Raw genomic sequence first — 20,781 nt, 5'->3', positions numbered from 1 at the left:
AGAATTTAAAAAATCTATTCCTATCTATATTTAGATCAGCAGAGGAAAACATTTTTGAAGGAGTGCTATTTTCGGAGGCAAAAAAATTATGTTAACCATTACCTAATTTTCCATACTAAAAAATATAAAACAAGTATTTAAAGACTCATTAAGGTATTTTTATGCAAATAGCATCGATATTTCTTGCAAGATTTTTGTAGATGTTGTGTAGTTATTATTAAAAGATACCAATTTTGGGATATTTACATTTTATTAAAACCACAATATACAGTAAATTATTGATTCCTGTAATTAAATAACAAACATAACAGTTCATAAAAAAAATCAATCTTTTAAAAAAGGATTTTTGACTGTGATATCAGTTCCTTCAATTTCGTAACTTAAATATTCCCAAGATCGGTTGTTTCTGCACTCATGTCCACATTTTGTAGATGAGCACTTTGGGCATTTGAACCAACATCCGTCACAAGTTCTGTCTAAGCAATCACATAAATCAGCTTTGGATTCTAAATGTATCCCATTTTCATCATACTTCGCATTGTGTTTAGAATTTTCTGGTTTCTTAGACCTAAAAAAATTGACCATTTTTTAATTGAAATATTCAAATACTAGAAAAAATAATGTGTATAAAAACAAATACAATTTTCAAATACAAAAATAAAGTATTTATGTATCAGGCAAACTATGCTAATGCACATTGCAGAAATTTAATTTATATAGGATATTACATACATTGGTGTCCAAAAGTTTTAACTCGTAAAATATGGTGGGGGGGGAGTAAATATCAATAAAATTGTCCACAATCACTTTTTAAAGGTGAAACTGTGTGCACTTACAAAACATTTCAGTAAATGTTGGCACGTGCAAAATATGTGTACAAGTCAGAATAAGTATGAAAGTGTTCCCCAAGCTATTAAATACGGTGATATGATCTCTCAGATCTCGGGGTTTCAATCATTACAAACGCCTTTTAACATAAAATATATTTCATAACAAGAAGGATGATGATGATGTTACAGTGTTATGGAGGAAACTGATTAGAAACTAACTGATTTTACATTGCTGCGCAGAGCGCCATCTATTGAGTTATAGAAATTATAATTAGTATGGAGAAATAATATTAACACAAGCCATGAGGATATCAGGTAGGTTATGTGCAATTGTTGAGCTGGGTAGGGAAGATACTTTAATTATTAGAATTAAAATTTTATGTTGCAAGCCTATAAGCTATTTTTTGTTCAATAGGATTGTTTTTACTCCAATAATTCTAGTATAAAAAGAGTAGGTGTGAAAAAGGCACAGCAATTAAAAAAAAAGAAAGACACAGGACACTAACAATATTCAACCTATTTTTTTTGCAGCGGTGTTTAAAAGTCAAACTCAAAAATAAAAGTCAACACAAATGGAAACAATGCCCTTGTTAGCCCTTTTTTTTTCACTCTTAGATAATGCTCTCACATTAAGAACCCAAATTATATGACTGGTTTTGCTTTTATTTTAGTCTCTATCTTTAGTTTAGGAATCCTTTTTCAATTGAACAAATTAAACTTGCACAGGCATCAATAACTCTTTAAACCAACCAACTTCATGTGGATTTAGTACTTAATCTCCTCATTAGAAAGAAAGTGACCACCAAATTAATTTTTTTAAAGATATCAAACTGTGCAAAATTTAATTTTGAATTCTGAATGAATTTCATCGCCATCGCTACCATTAAATAAAAAGAAGGAAAAAAAGACACAATTTCTTAAATATTGCAATATTTCTCCAGCCAAACTTTTCTTTCTCTTTATTCTCTACTACAGCAGGGTCTGAAGCAGAAAGTAAGTGTAATCAACCTGACTTCATTACCACCTTCTCCTGATTCAGAAATTTTTGTGATAGAGCAATAACTTGTACAGATTTTAGCAGGTTTGGCAAGCATCTATAACTAAATTAACAAGTTAAATGTGAATAGTTACAATCTCCGAGGCAGAATCACAGTGATACGGCGGCATTGTCGCAGAACGTTACAGAGTTCTTGCAGAATGATTTTTCTTTTGAAAAGTTTTTCTACAGAAATTTACTAATATTTGCATCATGCATTTAGATAATCACTTTTTGACGTTTTCAATTTACGACGATAGTATAGTAAATCGATGTAATATTTCGATTGTATTTTCGGCAATTATTGATATTGATTTTCATGTAGATTTTAACTATTCCGATATATTTCAAACAATATAGAAAATTCGAGTCATGATTTGAGTATTTACTTTTTAAGGCAATAATTTTATCGAATTTTTGCAGTTACTGCTATTGATTTCTCCATAGTTTTTAAATCCGATATTTTTAATTCGATATTATTCATTACAACAACGTAATCTCATAGCGAAACACACATCTGAGGAGCCAGATTCGTGTGATTTTGTCGTCAATCTTTTTCTACAACGGATTTCATGATTTTTAATTATATATTTTATTGTGATAATTATTTACAAAATGCAAAGAAGGAAATAATTTGTGAGTCAGCTCCCCCACGAAATGCGAGAATATCACCAATAATATTAGAAGCAAAAAAAATATTGTATGTTTTATTAAAAAAATTATATAGTTTTACAGTGCTTTTGTTATTTTAAATTTGAAACATATATGTTTGTTATTATTAAAAGTATCTAGCAGAAAGATACTAGTAATATTGAGTTTTGTCGCAGATTGCTCGAAAAAATTCTGCCACAGGGGTTACAATTACTTATCTATGGCAGATACTGGAATGCTAGGGAACAGTTGCAGACACTGCTAACTGACTGATTTTCTGTTTATGTTTATATTTGTATTGTTAATATTCTATTTAATGTTGTTTTTGTTTTTTTGTTCTAATTGTTTTTGTATTTCGAATGTTTTAATTTTTTTTATTTGTTGTTATTACTTATGGGTTTGTGCGGAGTGATTTTACACTCCAGCGAATGATATATATCAAGTGCTGCTGCTAGAAATTTTAACAATAAAAAAAATTATCAAAATATTAGCTTGAACATGTGAACCTAGATGATAAAAAGGGGAATTTAAAGTTTATTCAAGAGTAACATTTATTTTATAAAAATAATAAACATATAAATAAATTTCAAGAACTAAGTATCTGAAATTATACTTACGAATTATCGGAACTTCCAGCATTTCGACTTTCTGTTGATCTAGTTTTGCTTGCTCTCTAAAAAATGAAGCAAAAACATTAAATTATAAGTAATGTATAGTAATTACTGCAACTCAAATAATATTCTATAACCATATGAAGCGATTGATTAATTTTCTGACACTAAATTTAAGTGTAGATTAAGCGCTGATGACATGGACAATGACATCAGCAGATAGACAATGTCTTTTAAAATTATTATAATAGAAAAACTTTTACATGGAAATTTATAATTGGAACATAAATTTAGAGATCCAAACAAGCTGGAATTTGTCTAATGTTATAAACAAAAATAAATTAAAACAATATTAAAAAACTTTTGACAGTTACAGAAAGTAAACAGCGTCTTTAAAAATTAATAGTATAATAGAAAAAATTATATAGTACAGAAATTAAACCCAATTTTATGTTGAAATCGCTAAGTAATAATCGAAATAATTGGAGAGTACACACGAGAAACATGACACATGTGCGAGTGATAGACATAAAAATGATTAAAAAAAATAATTTAAAAAAACAAAATATTACTTAACAGTTTATTAAAAAAAGAAATTGTAGAAAAGATTGTAAGAAAAATACCAAGTAAATTCCAAAGAAAAATTAAGTTTTATTAACAGAGCATGAGCTGCAAGCATATAAAACCTATAATATAGCATGATAACAAAAAGAAAACAAGAACGAAGCACAGAAAACAAAAATTTTAAAAGGAAATATTAATTAAAGGGATTTTAAATAAAAGATTAGATATTAAAAGCTTGTGCATTTTGGGGGCATTTAAGTATCTTAATCTGTTGAGCTAATGACAATCACCAAGGTGCCAAATAAATTCTAAACTTGCAATTTTTTAAAAAAAAAAAAAAAAAAAACATGTAGATGTTTGTCCGGGGTGGTTTTGAGTTGGTCCCTTTCTGTGATTTTTTTTTCTCTTCAGTTTCTCGCTGGCCTCTGCTCGGAAGTATCCAAGACTTGGTGATTATTCTGTCACTGATCAGGATGCAGAAATCTCCCCTGTATTTTTTTAGGAAATGGTTGACAATAATGGTTGAAAGTATTACTTAAAATATGTTACAAAACTAAAATCACAAGTTGAAGTTTTTTCTTTTTAGTTGCCATATTTTAAAAGAAAAAAATTCATTATGTTATTGTAACGGAAATATAAGTATAAATTATAATATATTTTATTTTTTTATGTATTTTTCTTCTCTTTTAGATAAGCAGGAATGTAGATACAACCTGAAATTAAATTACATAAAATTCATATAAAAGAGTTATGAAGTACCACAATTCTAAGCCTATTTATAACTTACAATATTAAAATAAACAATAGAAATAAAACTCCAAAGCTAAAACTCCTAAAATTTCTCAGAATTGTGGAATAACTTTCACAATATAGACTTATAGTAAAATATAGACAACATAGTGAAATTTATTGTTATAGTAGTAACCTACTAATAACAAAAAATTTTACTAAATTTAAAAATTTTATATAAGAGGAAGGTTATTTTAAGTGTGAAAATTTCAGTATAAAATTAATTTTTGTGTTTTGGTTTTCAACTTAAATACATTGATTGGTTCAGCTATGGATTTTAATCTAACTTTACCTTATTTTCAGACATAGCTTTTATACAATCTATCGATTTTGTTGGGGGAAAAAACAATGCAAATAGTTTTAAAACAGTAATCTAAATGATTGCTATGTTAATCATACCAAGCTTTTATACATTTGTTTTGTCATTAAATGATTTTGTCTACCTACTTCTGTACTACCAATAGCTTATCTAGAATTGCCACTTGCGAATAAAAATAAATTTAATTTAACGACAAAGTAAACAACCGAATTAAATCTCTGATCCCAGTTCATTATGCCACCGCGGAAATGAACTCATGATTTTGACGTCAGTTTTGCGTTGCCATATTAACATTTTAATACAGATCACGTTTTCTTGCTTTCACTTTCTACGGTCTTTAGAGGAAGTCATTGTCGTCTGCTTCAGAATGGTGGTACCTGTGGAAACACCAGCTTCAAATGATAACGAACCACATTTATTACTAAGGAGTACGTTTCTGGAAAATTTAAATTCTAAAGGAAATTACGGTACGTAGAAGTTTATTATACTTTTGCCTGGTTAAAACTTTAATTGCGTTGAAATGTATGCTTAAGTTTTTGTACTGTACTTGGGTTATTTTTGTAACTTTTTTTCCTTTAAAATTTAACTATTAGTTAAAATTTCGGCTATATTTTGCTACGAACTTCTTAGTTTAAAATTATGCAAGCTTATTTCAAGCCATTTTTCTTTTCTTAACCTTTGAGTTCTAAAATTTACGATGTTTTCTGACATATCGTCATAGCTTCTAATTATTAATATCCTTGTTTCATAACTATTCTAACTACAATTTAAAATTTTTATTTACAAATGGTATGTATTTTCATCGTCCCAATTTCTTTAAAATTTTTTAAACCGAACAGCCAAGATTTTTATGTACTAGTGCAGCAAAATTCAATATATTAATATATACTCCAACGTTTGAGGTTTATAAAAAAAATTTCCGGTGGAACGAAAACCGGAGTTTCGAAAACAATAACATTTACCAAACTTTTATGAGAACATAAGTTCAGAACCATTTGATTTGACCTTTAATATGTCCGTTTAAACTTTTTATAAATAGTGATAGAGTGGACAATTTTCTAGTAAATCTTTATTATTAAAATAATAAAATATTACATTTGCTACCACTAAGAAAGATTTCTGCAACTACAGCAATTGAAATGGAGTTCGAACGTATGTATTATGTTTTATTTTGGTGAAAATAAAAAATTTATCATTTTATGGTATTTTGTTAAACAAGCTTTTACAATTTCACAAATAGGTTTGTCTTAGGTTGTGTGTATTGATACAGGACAGTTCCATTGTAAAAGACTAACATTTATAGAGAAAAAAAATGACAGTACTTGGTTAAAATTACAAAATAAAATTCAGGTTTGGACAAATTTAGTCATCATTATATTAGACTATATCGCTCATGGGCTGCAACAGTAGAACTTAAAAAACATGCTGTTTTGGACTAATAACAGGTGTAAATATGAAAATACATCCTTTTCAGCAGCAATACTAGCACAACTCATAGTTCAACTTGAAGGTAATCTTCCTAAAAGAGGAGCATTCTACTTCTTTATTTATGATCAACAAAGCTGTAAAGATCAAACTTTAATTATCAGCGAGTATAACCTTGTTTATCTTAGCTCTTATCAAGTGTCAGATTCATGAAAATCATTGAAGGAAAACTGTAATTGATAAGCACCTAAAAATTAGTTTGGAATTTTGTAAATACTATAAATTTTTTTATCGAAGGTTTTCGAAAATTAGGAAACGTTTCTTTTCTATCTCCAATTTAAAACTTGCTGGCTTTATCCATCTACTAATTTATTTATTTTTTAAATTCATTGAACTTAAATTTATTTTGCAATTAAAAAAATTGTGTTACTTTATCAATCTAATTTATAACAATACTTTTATCATAAGGAGTTATGTGTCATCTTTACTTTTTTTATTTTAAAAAAAGGTCATTAAGTTTTAATTCGTTTCTACTAACTCATCTATTTTTGAAAATTACTTCTGATCGTTCTCCACACTCAACATTTGTGCTTCACTTGTGATTAGAAACAGCTTAAAATCAATAGGTACCTATTTATTTTAGCATTTATACCATTAATGTTGCACTTTTGTTAAAGTTGGTACATATTATTAGTTTGAATTTAGTTAGATTTGTATTTAATTGTATAAACTAATTTAGATTTGTATTTAATAGCTCGATTTTGATAAGCTTTTGAAAGGGCCAATTTATTTAATTATTGATCATTATTTAACTTGTAATTTTTAATTGCATTCCTTCATTTTAGTAAGATTTTTTTTTTGTTTTATTATAAAGTTAAAATTTGCATGATATTTTACCCCAGTGATTCAAGTTATGAAACTCTAAGGGTATTCTTTTTTTTCCAATAATTAAAATAACATATTTCAAAGATATTGTGCTACTAGACCAGTTTGTTACCCAGGGTTTGAATACCTTTTGGAAAAGTTGTTTTTTTCAAGACATGTGGTGTTAATATTTCTCAATGTTAATAATAATTTCTAAAACTCAACAGATGGCGCTCTGCTCACTAATGTGAAATCATTAATTGTAATTAGTTTTCCTCCATGCCTCTGTATCATGAACATCTTCCATGTTTTTGTTATTAAATATATTATGTTAAAGGCGTTTGTAATGATATAAAACCCCGAGATCATCGTATTTAACAACATGGTTACCTATAAACTAAAAATGATCAGTACAATTGTTTAGCAACAAATATTAGCTTTAATTTAAGAACATAAAATGTGATATAATACAAAAAAATAATTAAGTTTCTCTTCATATTTACTCTTTTACAAAAATAACTTATTTTACTTTTACATAAAATATAATATCTGTAACCTATTACTAGTGTTTTATTTTTTAACGAAGTGTTATATTATTTAATGAATGTCTAATTTTCTATCTTAAATATAAATATGTACTCTTAAATCTTTATAAATTATGTATACTTATTATTTTTAGTTTATTCCATCTTCCATTTAAAAAAAATTAATTCACATAGTTTATTTAATTTTTATAAATTATTAATTTTCCAGAAATTAATTTCATTTTCTTACTTTACGAGTGTGCAATTAGATAATTGCACTGGTAAATTCAGTTAATTTAATAATTTACTTCTGATTAAATTTTTATTTCTTTTTTTATGGAGGGGGAGGAGTATATTAAAAAAAATTTTAATTTTAAATTTTACTATTTTATAAAAGTATTTTTTTAAAAATACTTTTTATTAAAAAATGTACCTTTAAATAAATGTTCATGTTCTCATAATTTTCAGTTAAAGATCTAAAAAAAGTTGTTAATCAGTTAATCAAGCTGTTTATCAGTTAATAATTTTTTTTTTTTTTTAGTTTGATTTTTGAGGGAAAGTTATACACAGATTGGAATTTTGATAATGAATGAGAAGTACTTTTTGAAATGTACACATAAAATAGTAGGAGAGGGTAATTTGAAAATTGTTGAGGGTGAAATTCAGTTAATTTCAAGTCAAATCAGTAATATTACATATTTTGATAAAGTTTAACAGTGGTTTTTCTGAACTCTTAAGTGTCCTTTTCTCGGAGGAAGCACTGTGCCCTTTTTATTTCTTAGGGAAGGACTCTGCCTTTATTGATGTAATTTTTAGAGGTGCACCAGATACCTGGCCAGAATTTATTTACCCGGACTAGCAAAGGAATTTCACTACCCAGATTCCAGTACTTGGAACTGGTTTTAAGTCACAAGAACATTACTGGGTATCCAGTGTTAGGTAGCTCTAATTTATGTTTAACAAAATCATTCAAAATTATAGTAACCTTAAAAAATTATTCATATGTAGTTTTTGGAAGTCATGTCTTGTATTCTATCTGTCTTAGTACTCAAGCTGAACTGACTGTTTAAGCATGACATATTTTACTGTTGTGCAGAATTTTAATTCAAGAAAACATTGGTAAACTAAACACCACCTGTTATATGAAGATCGTTATATGAAATGTTATGATATCTGCTCAAATCTTGTGCTTAAAGTCATTATTCCATGCAAATTTTAATTTTGTAATGTATAAAAATACCTGTATTTTTTGTTTTGTTTGTTTTATAAATTGGACCGAAAACTTACCTCAAACCTCATATTCTCTTGTTGGTATAGTTAAGCATAAATCTGAATCTTTTCTTCTCGAAATATTAATACTTTTCATTATATAAATTAAATTTAGAATGCTCTAATTTAAGTGTATAAATTTAATAATTCAATTCTCTTAACTTTAAGTTAAATCTGTTTATTATTAGTTAGTATTATTAGTTTTACTAATTACAGTCAAATCTCGATATCTCGAACTTGAAGGGAGAAGAGAAAAAAAATTCGAGATATCGAAAATCGCATTTTATCAGTTGGTAGAATCAAGAAAAATGCTCTTTACATAACTTATTTACTATTCCATATTTATTCTAAAACACTTTTTACTCTTTCCTTTTTAAAAAAATATTCAATTGTTTGCTTTAGAGATGTGTAAGAAAGTTTGTCTGTAACACTTTCTAAGTGGACTATAGCTTTAAATGTCTCGTCTGACATATTCGGCTGCCTCTCAATAAATCTCCTTACAGTGTCCACTGCAGAAAGTGCTTGTTTATTAGTAACATTGGGCGGTAAATCTTCGATTTCCTCATCCTTTTCTTCTGATGGTTCACAAGAAGCTTTCGTTTGAGCGATAATATCATTGTCACCCCACTGACCACACACTGTTACTGCATCTACGTTTACAAAGTCATGAAATTCCATGTCATCAAGCTTCATCAATCTGTTCCAATCATTTTCGGTGCAGTTTTCAGCAGAATTAAGGATATTGATTGTTTGACTACTTTCGTGATCTTTAATGAATCCAGACTTCTTAAAGCCATTCATTATCGTAGAGGAAGACACATCTATCCATGCCTTGTCAGCCATTCTTAAATTTTTTTTTTTTTTTGGAATATTTTTTTAATTTTAGAAAAAAATCTACACTATTTATGGAAAAAAATTCGAGTTAGTGAGGATTTAAAGAAAAATTTCGTAAAATCAAGTTTTTTTTAACATTGAGTGTATAGGAAATTTGGTTCGAGTTTGCGAGGTTCGACTGTATAATAATTAAATTAATATAAAATTTTAAATTGAAATTAAAAAGCTTTAATTTAAACTATTGAAAATTTTGTTTGGTCCTTTTTTTTATTGCTAAATTTAATGTCAAAACTGCCAAAATATTTTTTTCTGATCAGGACAGCTAAACTATTTTCTTTAAAATTGTTTTAAAACTATTCAGCACATTTTTTTCACCTGTTAATAATTCTTAACTCTGGTTTTCGAGGGTGTAGTAGATCAATTGCAGTTCTGCTCAAAATTGTGTATATGTGGGACCCCTAAAAGACAAGATAATGTTATGTTTAAATTGTTCACGTATATTATTCAATTCTATAGCGTATGTGATGCGTCAATAGCTATATTTATTTACTTTCATGGAATTGTGCTATCTCGTTCGAAATTTGAAATGACAGTTTTCTTATCATAGCTTTTATTCAATTTTTGTGTGATCCAGATTACAAGGAAATAGTCAACAAAATAGATAATCTCCTAGTTTATGTGTTTGTTGCTTTGCAGATAAAATGCACGTTTTTCTTCTGGCGTGCTCTGAGTTTGTATTAATTTTTACTTTTTTTTTCTAGCATCTGTTCCGCCATGCCACGTAATTATATTTTAAAAAATTCAAACCGAACTCTATTGGTAAAAAAGTTGTCTTGACGAAAAAGGAAATTAAAAGTAAAAAGGAGAAAATATAATGTATCATGCTTTAACGTTATCTAATATTGCAGGGATGTCTGTATTAGCTTTCGGTCCGGACAAACAAGGGCCTCATAAAAGATCAGGGAAATAAATATTTAGTATTCTTTGAAAAATTGCTCACAGGTAAAATTCAGATTACGAAAAATTTAAGTTTCATTTTCTTATGAAAATTTTTTCTTTCCATAATAAGTCCTTACAAATTGTTTTCTGAATTAGGATAATTTTCTGTTCCATCTTCCCGTTTTCAAAATTTTTGGTCTTCACTCAACATCATACTTGACGTACTTTTAAAAAAATAGTTTTAAATTTGATAATTGAATTAAATAGAAATATTTACAAGGAAATCAGTCAAATTCTCGGTTAACTTGTGAAGGAACTATAAAACATTTTTATTTATCTAAATCGTTTTTATTTAAAGAAAATAGTTTTTATTTATAAACATTAGCAATTCGAAAGTATTTTGAAATTAGTTGAAAAATTATTTATGAAAGCAACCAAATTCATTTGGCATTCAGATCAGGTTCCATTTAACACTTTTAATTAAAAACTTTTGTATCAATCTCTTAAAAGGTAATTTTATTTCTTTAAGTTGTACAAAATCTGATATACTTTAAGTTATTGTTGGAATTTCAAATGGTTTGAAACATTCTTTTTCGCTCACAAGTTCTTCAATAACAAACGTTGCTAAAAAAGAAAAGAAAATTTAATTTTTTTATTATCATTACTAATGTGAATGAGTTTGGGTATTTTCGATTTTTCCCTACGGTTCTAAAATCTCGTTATTAGACACTCGATAACTAATTTTTTAAAATATATTTTTGTTTATTGTAATTTTTTTTTGTTGTTGTTGTTGATCAGTTTTAAGTTGAATGATGCTAATATTACATTGCTAAGTGTAATATCTATATTTAAATTTCATTAAACGAAACAGAATTTAGTTTTTAGAAAATCAAACTAATCTATTTTTTTTAAGAAATTAGTTTTTATTTTCTAACTCTCTTGAGTTTAAGAGGTTTTTATTTCTTTTTGTCAGATTAGATGTTTATTAAAATTCTCTTAGCACGAATTTCTTTTCAATATGTTAATTTTATTGCAGCATGCAACGCTTTTCCTCCTTTGATTTATTAGATATAAATTGTAGTATTTCGACCTTTGATTGTTTAAATACATCATGCGAGTTAATAAAAATTCCAATTCATATTCGTTTTTATATCATTTTTTTATTAATATTGTAACACATTCACTGAAAAATGGCCTTGAAATACTGTGGACGAACCTTATACAGTTTACTTAGTTCTTTTTCTTTTGAAAGTCCTTTGACAGAATAATTTCGCAGACTTACCTGAACTAGATTGTTTTCAACATGCTGAATGAGGAAATTTATTTGTTCTATTCTGTCCTTGAAATCTCTTTTTGTCTATTGGCTATTTAAACAGTGTTATCGTCCAGAATCTTATATTTATTTGTTCGAATGAAACATACTTTATTAATTGTCCGAATAATTGAATAACCCTAACAATTGGCCTTATATGATTAGCATAAATTGTTTATTTCTTACTTTATCAGTGATCAGTTGCGCAGCCGTGGGTTAGTTTAAGTTTAAAGGTTGTGATAACCAATACAGAAAAAAGAAGTCGTCTGCGTTTAAGCATAAGTCTAAATAAATCTAAAGTTATAAGGAAGAAAGCTTAAAAATTAACAATTTAAGTTTTTGAATGGTTATGAAAAACAGAAATGGTACCATCGAGCCCAGCGTTTAGCGGTAATCGCTGATGAGTTCAAAAATTCTCCGTCACAAAAGTTCATGTGTTTCATCATTTATAAATTTTAATATTTTTATAAAATTAATGGTGCCTAATTTAAACATTTATCATTTAATTATTCATAATCAGGTTTTTCGCACTAAAAAAATTCATGGAAAATTTTTAATTAAAACGCCTTTCAGAAAACCACTTTTTTTATTTTAATGCTTTAAAATTGTTAATGCCTAGACATGTTAATGCCTAGTTAAGAAATAAAATATTTTAAAGACGTTTTATTTTTAGGTGAAGACTGTTTCAAAGACTCCCAGGAAACCTATGGGATCTTTTTCCTTTTCTTTTAATTGTTCCTCCGTCCCTTTTGGTTTTGTCGGATTCTGTTTTTAGCATCGTTTAATTTTTTTATTAAATATCGTGTTTAGCGCAACATAGTCGCAGCCAGCTCTTGGTTCACTGACACATAACATTCAATCAATTTAATTTCAGTACATAACAAACTTTTGGTTTTTTTCTCTTTAAATTAAATCTACACATTTTTGAGAGTCAAAACAATATACGTTTGTACGATTTTCAACTTTCTTCATTATGTATAAATTAGTGGTATTAAATAGAAGGAATTTAGGGAATTCATATTGATAGACGTGGATGGGTTTTACATGTTATTTAAAATTTTTACAATTCTGGAACTATTTCTAACCTTTAAACAGTTTTTTCCTCGTTTGGTTGTTACACAGCTGATGTGAAGTTTAAAATCTTTAACACAACTGATCAAATAATTTTGTAGGAAATAATATATGTATGAAACGAATAATCGGTATTCGGCCTTTTAGCCTAATATTCGGTTGGCCGAATGTTTGGCAAGTTATTTTTTGGCAAGGCATTTTTTTGGCTTTACAGTAAAAGTGTTTTCAATATACTATCTTTTAACGTTATATTAATTTTTTTCTCCGAGAGATGGTACTTTTTTTTCTTTTTATCTTTATTTCTAAGGCTTAAGAGGATTTTCTTTCTATTTCTTTTTTTCACGTTTACATTTTCCCCCCTTTTAAATAGCTGTTAGTTTTTTATTACTTTTTTTTTTATCTTAAACATTTCTAATTGATAACAATTTTTCCTTTTACCCTATATTTTTTTATCATGACAACTTATTAATGGATATAAAAATATTTATTAAATTTTTAAACGAAATATTGCTATTCAGCAATATATATTATATTATGCTTAATATTCGATCGACTTTTTTGGCCCTAATATTCGGTATTCGAACAAAATGCTCAAATTATGCTGATTAATTTAAAATAAGTTATCTTTGAATTTTTACAAACAAATTATTCTTTATTCATCATTTAGTTTAATAACAGGGCTCTTGCTATTGCTAACGCACAAAAACGCGTAGAGGGCCAAAATAAGGGGTGGGGGATGCGTTTCATGAGACTTGCGAACTAAATCTAAAACTATCCACTAAAAATATTTGTTTTCTTCACGTAAAGGTCGCTGCATTCTTATTTTTCATGATCAACCATAGCCAACATTTTTAAAACAATGTTATAGTTAATTTCCAAATGTCGAAATGTGGTGAAATTAAGAGTAGTTAATCATACGAAAGGAAGTTGAAATGAATAATTTAATTTTACTTGAAAATATTTTCTCAATTAGCCCTTGTTTATGATATTGAAAGAAAATGAAGTTTGGCAGCGTTTTGAAAGCTGTGGTAATATTAAATTGTTTTGCTAAAGTATTTTATTAAATAAACAAAAGTGCGCCCGAAGGAAATTATAATATAAAAAACAAGATATAATTTAAAGGGCATAATTGTAGATTTTTTTTTTTTTAAATTCCTATTGAAGAAAAAAAAGAAAGCTTTTCACATGGTGTTTTAATTTGGGCCAATTTTAAAAAAAAATTATATTATCGTATACAATCATCTTCAATCTACACTAGAATAAATAGAATCGTTAAATCATTTGAACTATCAGTGCAAAAAAATAAGTTAGAGATTTACAATGTGAAAAAAAAAATCGTCTGGAATAACTTTATTTCTAATGATCGGATTTTCACGTACTATTAAAGTTTTAATGGTTCAAAAGGTTGACTCAATTCTCAAATATGCTATTTAATTAGTGCTAACAATTAAAATATTGAATCAAACACACAAGCGTACGTTCTCAGCACATCTTTTTTTCAACGGATTTGATCTGTGGCCATCTGTAATAGAGGGGATGGGGTGGAGTAGCTGCAATGCGAAATTGGTTGCATCTTTACTTTTTTGCATTTTTGGTCATCTTTAAAACTTATTGCACAACTCATACTCTTGCACTTATTTATAAAACTAGTTAGCCTAAAGACAGTCATAGAAAAAAATTATATTTTATTTAATAGCTAAAAGAAACTTGAATTGTCAGGCAAAAAAATTTTTTGGAAATTTTAAGTTTCAAAATTTGAACGAAATCGGTCGGATCGTTTTGGAAAAGTAATATTTAAAAATGTGCCTTTTTTTAAAAAAAATTTTTATTAGTGCCAAACTTTTTAACCGATTACGTTTAAATTTTGTATTTTATCATTTGAAATTTATATTAAAAAAAATGCCTCACAATGCAAATTTTTTCCGAGTATTATTAAATAAAACAACGAAATTTTAATAATTAAACTATTTTACTATGTAGCTATTTTTGGGAGCTATTAGTTATTTCATAAATAAGTTAAGAACTTTTTTTAATCATAAAATAAGTTTTTGAGGTACCCGTAAATGCAAAAAGTGAAATTAACATTAGGGGACCTAAGCATTCGTTCTCTCTCTTGACTAAACAATTATCACCTTATTTTCTAGATTGTGATTGCATATCCACTCCCCTTATATTGTGGAGCAAGAATTTTGACAAAGAAATGTTTATGCAGAAGTCTTCTTTGTGTCGCATTCTGTAACTTATGGTTGGCTCTATCTAACATGTTTGGCTCTTAAAAGCGTTTTTATTTAATTTTTTTCCCTTAATATTTTGGTTTTTCTTAATATATTTTGTTTTGGTATGAAGGATGATTGAAAGGAATTATCTATAAAAATTAATGCAATAGTTAAAAAAGAGGACTTGAGGGAAAAGGAACAAAAAACACAATGCAGTTGTCATCTTTTGGAAAATCTGGAGTTCCCCTTCTGACATTTTTTTTATTATAGTCTGGTTTTTCCTGTTGTATTTTGTTGAAATGTTAAAATAAATTGGTTATATATAATGTTACAATTCGAAAAATTGATCTTATTTTTTGTGGTTGGTCTTAAAATATTTTTTTGAAACTTCCCTATTAAATTACTTATTATATAAGAGAATTTTGAGTTCAATTAAGGCTGTATTAATTAACCTTGTAAAATGATATTAGTGTACTGAATTAGTAATTTGACCTTTTTATGTTTAACCTTTAATTGAGGTAAAACAGGTTTTAATTATGTACCTTTAAGATGTACATTTTTAAAGTATTTCAAACATTATAGCAAATTTTTAATTATTGGTATCCCATTTTTCCCTCTAACTTTTCAATGATAGCTGGGTCCTTGGGACCCAGGTTAAATTAAACTGTGTGGAAACTTTGTATCTAGTAATTTTTTTTATGCATTTTAAGAATTGAATTAAGACTGTTAATTTATTAAATTTAAATGAAGCTGTTTCTTTTTCAGATGACTATGAGCAGTGTGACATTGATAAAATCAGAAATGATGATGCTTACTGTAAAAGATATATTAATCATAAAAAAGGAAACTTTGATGCTGCTCTTGAAATGGTTGATGAAGCCTTGAAGTGGAGGAAAAGTTTTGGTGTCAAAGGTATTTACTTCTTTTTATGAAATCTATTTATTTTTACATTTATTATGTACTGTGTAAGTTTTTTTTTTTGTACTTTCCTCAATAATTGCATGATGTAGAATATTGGATTTCAAAGTTGTTAAAAATATTTTTACAGAGTAAAAAAAAAAAATCCTGTTCAAGTATCCCTTATTTTATTAAAAGTATGAAAAATAAAATGTGTGCAGGGTAAATATATATTCCAGGATTCTAAAAACTTGCTTTTCTTTGATTGAAAAAAAATTATTCTAACAGATGCATCTTTTACATTATATTTCTTTGTAATTAACTTTAATTTATCTTAAATTTTTATTTATCTGATTTTTATTTCTTTTATTTATCTTTATTTATCTTGCACTTTTGCTAATAATTTATCATTCTTGTATCATGCTAATAATCAATCTTTTTTTTATATAACTTTAAATATTTAATTCGTAATACATAGATAATTCATATTTACTTTATTGCCTCCCAGAGGCTCTTCTCCATGAGTTTGTGTCCTTTGCTTTAAGTGATTGCTGAATACCTCTTGGGACTGTCTTAGTTTTTGAGTTTGTTATTATTAAAATGTTGCTTTATATGAATTCTCTGGAATATTGTTTCTACAAAATTGTGACAGGCTCATCTTGTACTTTTTCCTAAATCTCCAATGTTCATACCTTTTTCTTTTTAAAACTTAAATCACAAATTAATACCAATTATTATTATATCCAAACTTTTGATTCTATGAACATACTTGCTGATTAACTCAGATTTGCTGTAGTAAGGAACTTAATAATTAAATCTGTATGCAGCAGTTTTTAAACTTTGAACATTTTGAAATACTAAAACCTATATCACAATTCACAAATGCTCTTAACTACATCTGTGCTGCTGAATTAAAAACTAATCCATGAAACAATTAACAGTATCTGGCTGCTACCTTCTGTAAACAAATTAAATGTAAAACATTTTCTATATTCCGATTGGGGGAATTGTAAGCGATTGTTTTCTTTTTTCATGTATCACCCTAATGGCGATGGACAGTGAATTTTCTTAAATAATTTAGGTGTTACTTTTTATCAGAATTTAATGTTGTGTATTGAATTTATAAATAAGATACTTTTATGTTATATTGAGAAAGTTAGTTTCTAAAATGAAGTGTGAACTGTATTTAAGTCTTTTATAAGTAAGTCTTAGATTATTTTTAAGTTTTAAAGTTGATATCAATTTATAGTATTCTATGCCAATTTATAGTTGAAAATTTGTAATTTTGAATTAATAAATTTAATGAATTTGTGTTAAAAATTGAATAACGTTATTCTGTGATTAATATATTTTTCTTTGTTAGATGTGACTGCAGCCTCTATACCTCGTGAATTCTTTGAAGCGAAAGCTGTTTTTCCTTACAATAAAGATAAGGAAAACAATCCAATAAGTAATGTGATTCTTTTCTCATAAAATTTATTTTTTGTTTGAATATTGTTATGTTTATAAGTGTATAATATTTTTAAGTACAGAACTTATAATAGGTGTTTAATTTTAAAATATTTTTGACTCTGAATTAACAAAATGAATTAAAAGTGAAAAACAGTATGCTCACTGTGGTTATTTATAGTAATAAAAACTGAATTTTTTTTTTTCTGTTTGAGGTCTGAAAAAATTAAATACAATTTAAAATACAAACTGGCGATCTTTCTTTTAATCCTTTGTCAGAATACATTTTTGTGCAATTAAAATTATTTTCGACATTACTACTTTATCAGGGATTATGAAGTTAAACTTTTAAACCTCTAATTGTTTTATATTATTGGAACTCAGATGTTGATCAAGCTAATTATGTATTTGTTATTTATGATCACGTAAAAATAACTTAATTTAAAATTATTGCCTTGTGATAATTTCTGCAAAGTTTAATTAGCATTGTAGAAATAGTTCTAGTATTTTTTTTTTGTAATGTTAAATATTTTTTGCAGTCATGCTTCTTGTGAGGTTTCATAAAAAGGCCCCAGATTTTGCAAAAGAACTTCGGCGTTTTGTAATTTATTGGGTTGAATTGATGGAGGAACAAACAAAAGGAGGTAGAATGTCTGTCATCATGAGCTGTGAAGGAGCTGGTTTAAGTAATCTTGTAAGCAATTTGTGTTTTTCTCTTAACACTATTCTTATAATGCGCATTTAATTTCTTTTACTTTAATTTGTACTTTATTAAATCCTGGAATACATGTTTTTTCTTTTTCTTGGAGGTAAACTAAAAACATAAACTTAAACTAGCAATGTAATGCTCTTCGTAAAAATTTTTTTTCATTTTTATAATTTAATTTTGAATTTGCTTTGGCTAAATATTTTATGTAATTTATATACTTTTAATTGAATTATACTTAAGAACAATGTTTATAAAATTTTATTCATATGCTTACTCTTCCAATTTGAGTCTTTAATAATTATGGCAGTAAAAAAGTCCATGCACAGTTGGAAAGTGTAGTGTGGAGAGTGAGTAATTACTACCACTCTATGGTCTAAATTGTGGTTGCATAGTGCACATATGCAGTTTTGTCTCTGGATTATCACTACAACCATCCCTGATTATAACCAAAATGTTTTATCGTGGTTGTAGTTTAATATTGACAATAAATGAAAGTTTTATGGGTACAATATGATTTAAAAGAAAAATATATTATCATTTTTTAACATGCATAAGAGTATTAACCTTATTTAACAATTTGTCTTTTTTTCCCCGCATAATTTGGTTGGTTTGCTTGTACTTAATGTAATTTTTTTTCTAATTTTTTTTTCTTTAAAGGATCTGGATCTTATAAAGTTCTTAATCACTTTGTTCAGATCTTACTATCCTGACAGTTTAGGTAAGCAAGAATTTTTTTTTAACCATTGTGAATAAAAAAAATATTCTGATATAGAAAACTTCACTTTTTTTCCAATTTTTTTATTGTAATAGTTACAATGCTTGAGGTTGTTTTTTAAATTATTTAAACTGTGCTAGAATATTATATTTTATTTCCTTATGTTAAATTGCAAGTTTATTCAATTTTAAAATTTTTTTAAGATTTGTTTAAATATATTTCCATACTTTAATACTTAAAGAACTTCAAACCAAAAATAAAATGGCATAATTTTTAAAAACTTATTCAATATTTAGTTTATTGTAGAATTTTTCCTATAATACTCATTATAAATGTTTTCTTCAATTTCGTAGCTCATATATTGATTTATGAATTTCCATGGATCTTGAACCGTAAGTTTCTTTAATTTCTTCCTTTAAATCTGTTTTCTTAAATAAATTTGGACTATAATATTCTGTTTAAACTATTTTAACTAAAATATTGTGTTTCTTATTAGATTAAAAACTGAATTTTTTTTAAAATGCAGTTGCCTGTTAAGACTAGTTTCTTAGGTATTGTAAAATAAACTTCTAAAGGTTTTTGAAAAATAAAAGTGAAGTAAAAATCAATCTTAAAAATTGATGGCAATTTTGTTCTTATCTTTACTTTGTAGCTAAAAACATAGTGTACCAAAAACAAATTAGTATTAAATTGAGAATCAACTAGTAAGCTAAGAATTAACTTATACTTTATATAAGTTTCTGTACATGTAAAGAATTATTACTCTTGGTTTGTTTATTCCCTTATTTTACTGAATTAGCATTAATTAATGAAATCAGAAATAAGATGGACATACTTTTTGAATAAATTTTCTAAAAGTATAAGTTGAATCAGAACAGCTTAATTTTTTTTTTTTACTTTGTTAATATTAATGATTAAGAAGAGAAGATTTTCAAGATGTAATTTACATATTTAGGAATATAAAAAATTATAAATTTAAAAACAATTTGTCTTCATCCCTTTCGTAACAGTGTTTTTTTTCTTATAACCCATTGTTTTTCTCTTTTTGGGATCTAATTTATTTGCAAGATGTTATAAAAAGATAACATTTCGTGCAATAAATGGAAGATAAATACATTTAATTTTATAAAATGCATAAAAAAGTTGGTGATAAGAGCATAAGTGTTCATTTACCTGAATATGATATTTTTGAACATAGTTATGCAGCTATTTTTTAGAAGAATCTGTTTTTAGAAGTTAAATTTAATTTTATAAAATTTAACTTTTAAAATATAAATATTTTGCATTCTTTTATATGAACAATTTCAAATGTTTATTTTTTTTTTTCTCAAATAAAGGAAAATTTTTACTCACCAATGTATTCTCATATTGATTATCTATTTACCAAAAAGCGATTTTGACTGAATAATAAATATTTGACCAAATAATTGTATAAATAATAAATCACTCTGTATTCAGCAGAAAATGCTACGACTAAATAATTTCCAATAACATTATGTATTTTATAAGCTATTTTTAAATATTTTATAATAGTAATGAATTCAAATTAATCTTTGACCTTGTGATGGAATATTTCACGTGTCAGTGTAAAACTGTGCACCAATGATAAAATCCAAGCGTGCATTGAGTTTGTGCTTGGTTTTTCTTTAGTTTTAGTGTAGTTTTCTAAAGTAAGGCATGAGGTAACTTCTTAAATATTTTCAAATTATTATATGCAGTTAAACTAAAACTTTTTGTTAGAAAATTGCTTCTAAAAT

General features: G+C 26.6%; 2 protein-coding genes across 4 annotated transcripts in view; one reads left to right on the top strand and one right to left on the bottom strand.

Annotated features, from left to right (window-relative positions):
* Window positions 1-231: 231 nt before the first annotated feature.
* LOC107440266 (ARL14 effector protein-like) lies at window positions 232-4,922 on the bottom strand. The gene is made up of 3 exons (XM_016053145.2): window positions 4,774-4,922; window positions 3,135-3,190; window positions 232-568 (listed from the first exon to the last, which is right to left on the bottom strand). Exons 1-3 carry the CDS (start codon window positions 4,786-4,788, stop codon window positions 325-327), a joined length of 315 nt encoding a protein of 104 aa, XP_015908631.1. The 5' UTR covers window positions 4,789-4,922; the 3' UTR covers window positions 232-324.
* A 167-nt stretch (window positions 4,923-5,089) lies between these two features.
* Window positions 5,090-20,781, top strand: part of LOC107440265 (motile sperm domain-containing protein 2) — a 28,133-nt gene continuing 12,441 nt past the window's right edge. The window contains exons 1-6 of one of the 3 annotated variants that reach the window (XM_016053144.4): window positions 5,090-5,267; window positions 16,020-16,166; window positions 17,515-17,601; window positions 18,140-18,294; window positions 18,967-19,027; window positions 19,378-19,416. In XM_016053144.4, coding sequence (XP_015908630.2) covers window positions 5,168-5,267; window positions 16,020-16,166; window positions 17,515-17,601; window positions 18,140-18,294; window positions 18,967-19,027; window positions 19,378-19,416 — 589 coding nt within the window. In that variant the 5' untranslated portion in view covers window positions 5,090-5,167. The remainder of the gene's footprint in view (window positions 5,268-16,019; window positions 16,167-17,514; window positions 17,602-18,139; window positions 18,295-18,966; window positions 19,028-19,377; window positions 19,417-20,781) is intronic. The other 2 variants (XM_016053143.4, XM_043041467.3) reach the window with 2 other exon arrangements.

This window comes from Parasteatoda tepidariorum, chromosome 6, assembly GCF_982258835.1.
Source record: "Parasteatoda tepidariorum strain Cologne lab strain chromosome 6, Ptep-v5.0, whole genome shotgun sequence".
In the NCBI taxonomy this organism is placed as follows: domain Eukaryota; kingdom Metazoa; phylum Arthropoda; class Arachnida; order Araneae; family Theridiidae; genus Parasteatoda; species Parasteatoda tepidariorum.
Note: the sequence above shows the minus strand (reverse complement) of the source record. Positions and strands in the feature narration are given on the sequence as shown.

What these genes read in the sequence shown, in the direction of transcription:
- LOC107440266 (XM_016053145.2), bottom strand. An exon ending in GCTGGAAGTTCCGATAATTC is followed by an intron (nt 569 to 3,134) that starts GTAAGTATAATT and finishes CAATTTTTTTAG; the next exon opens with GTCTAAGAAACCAGAAAATT.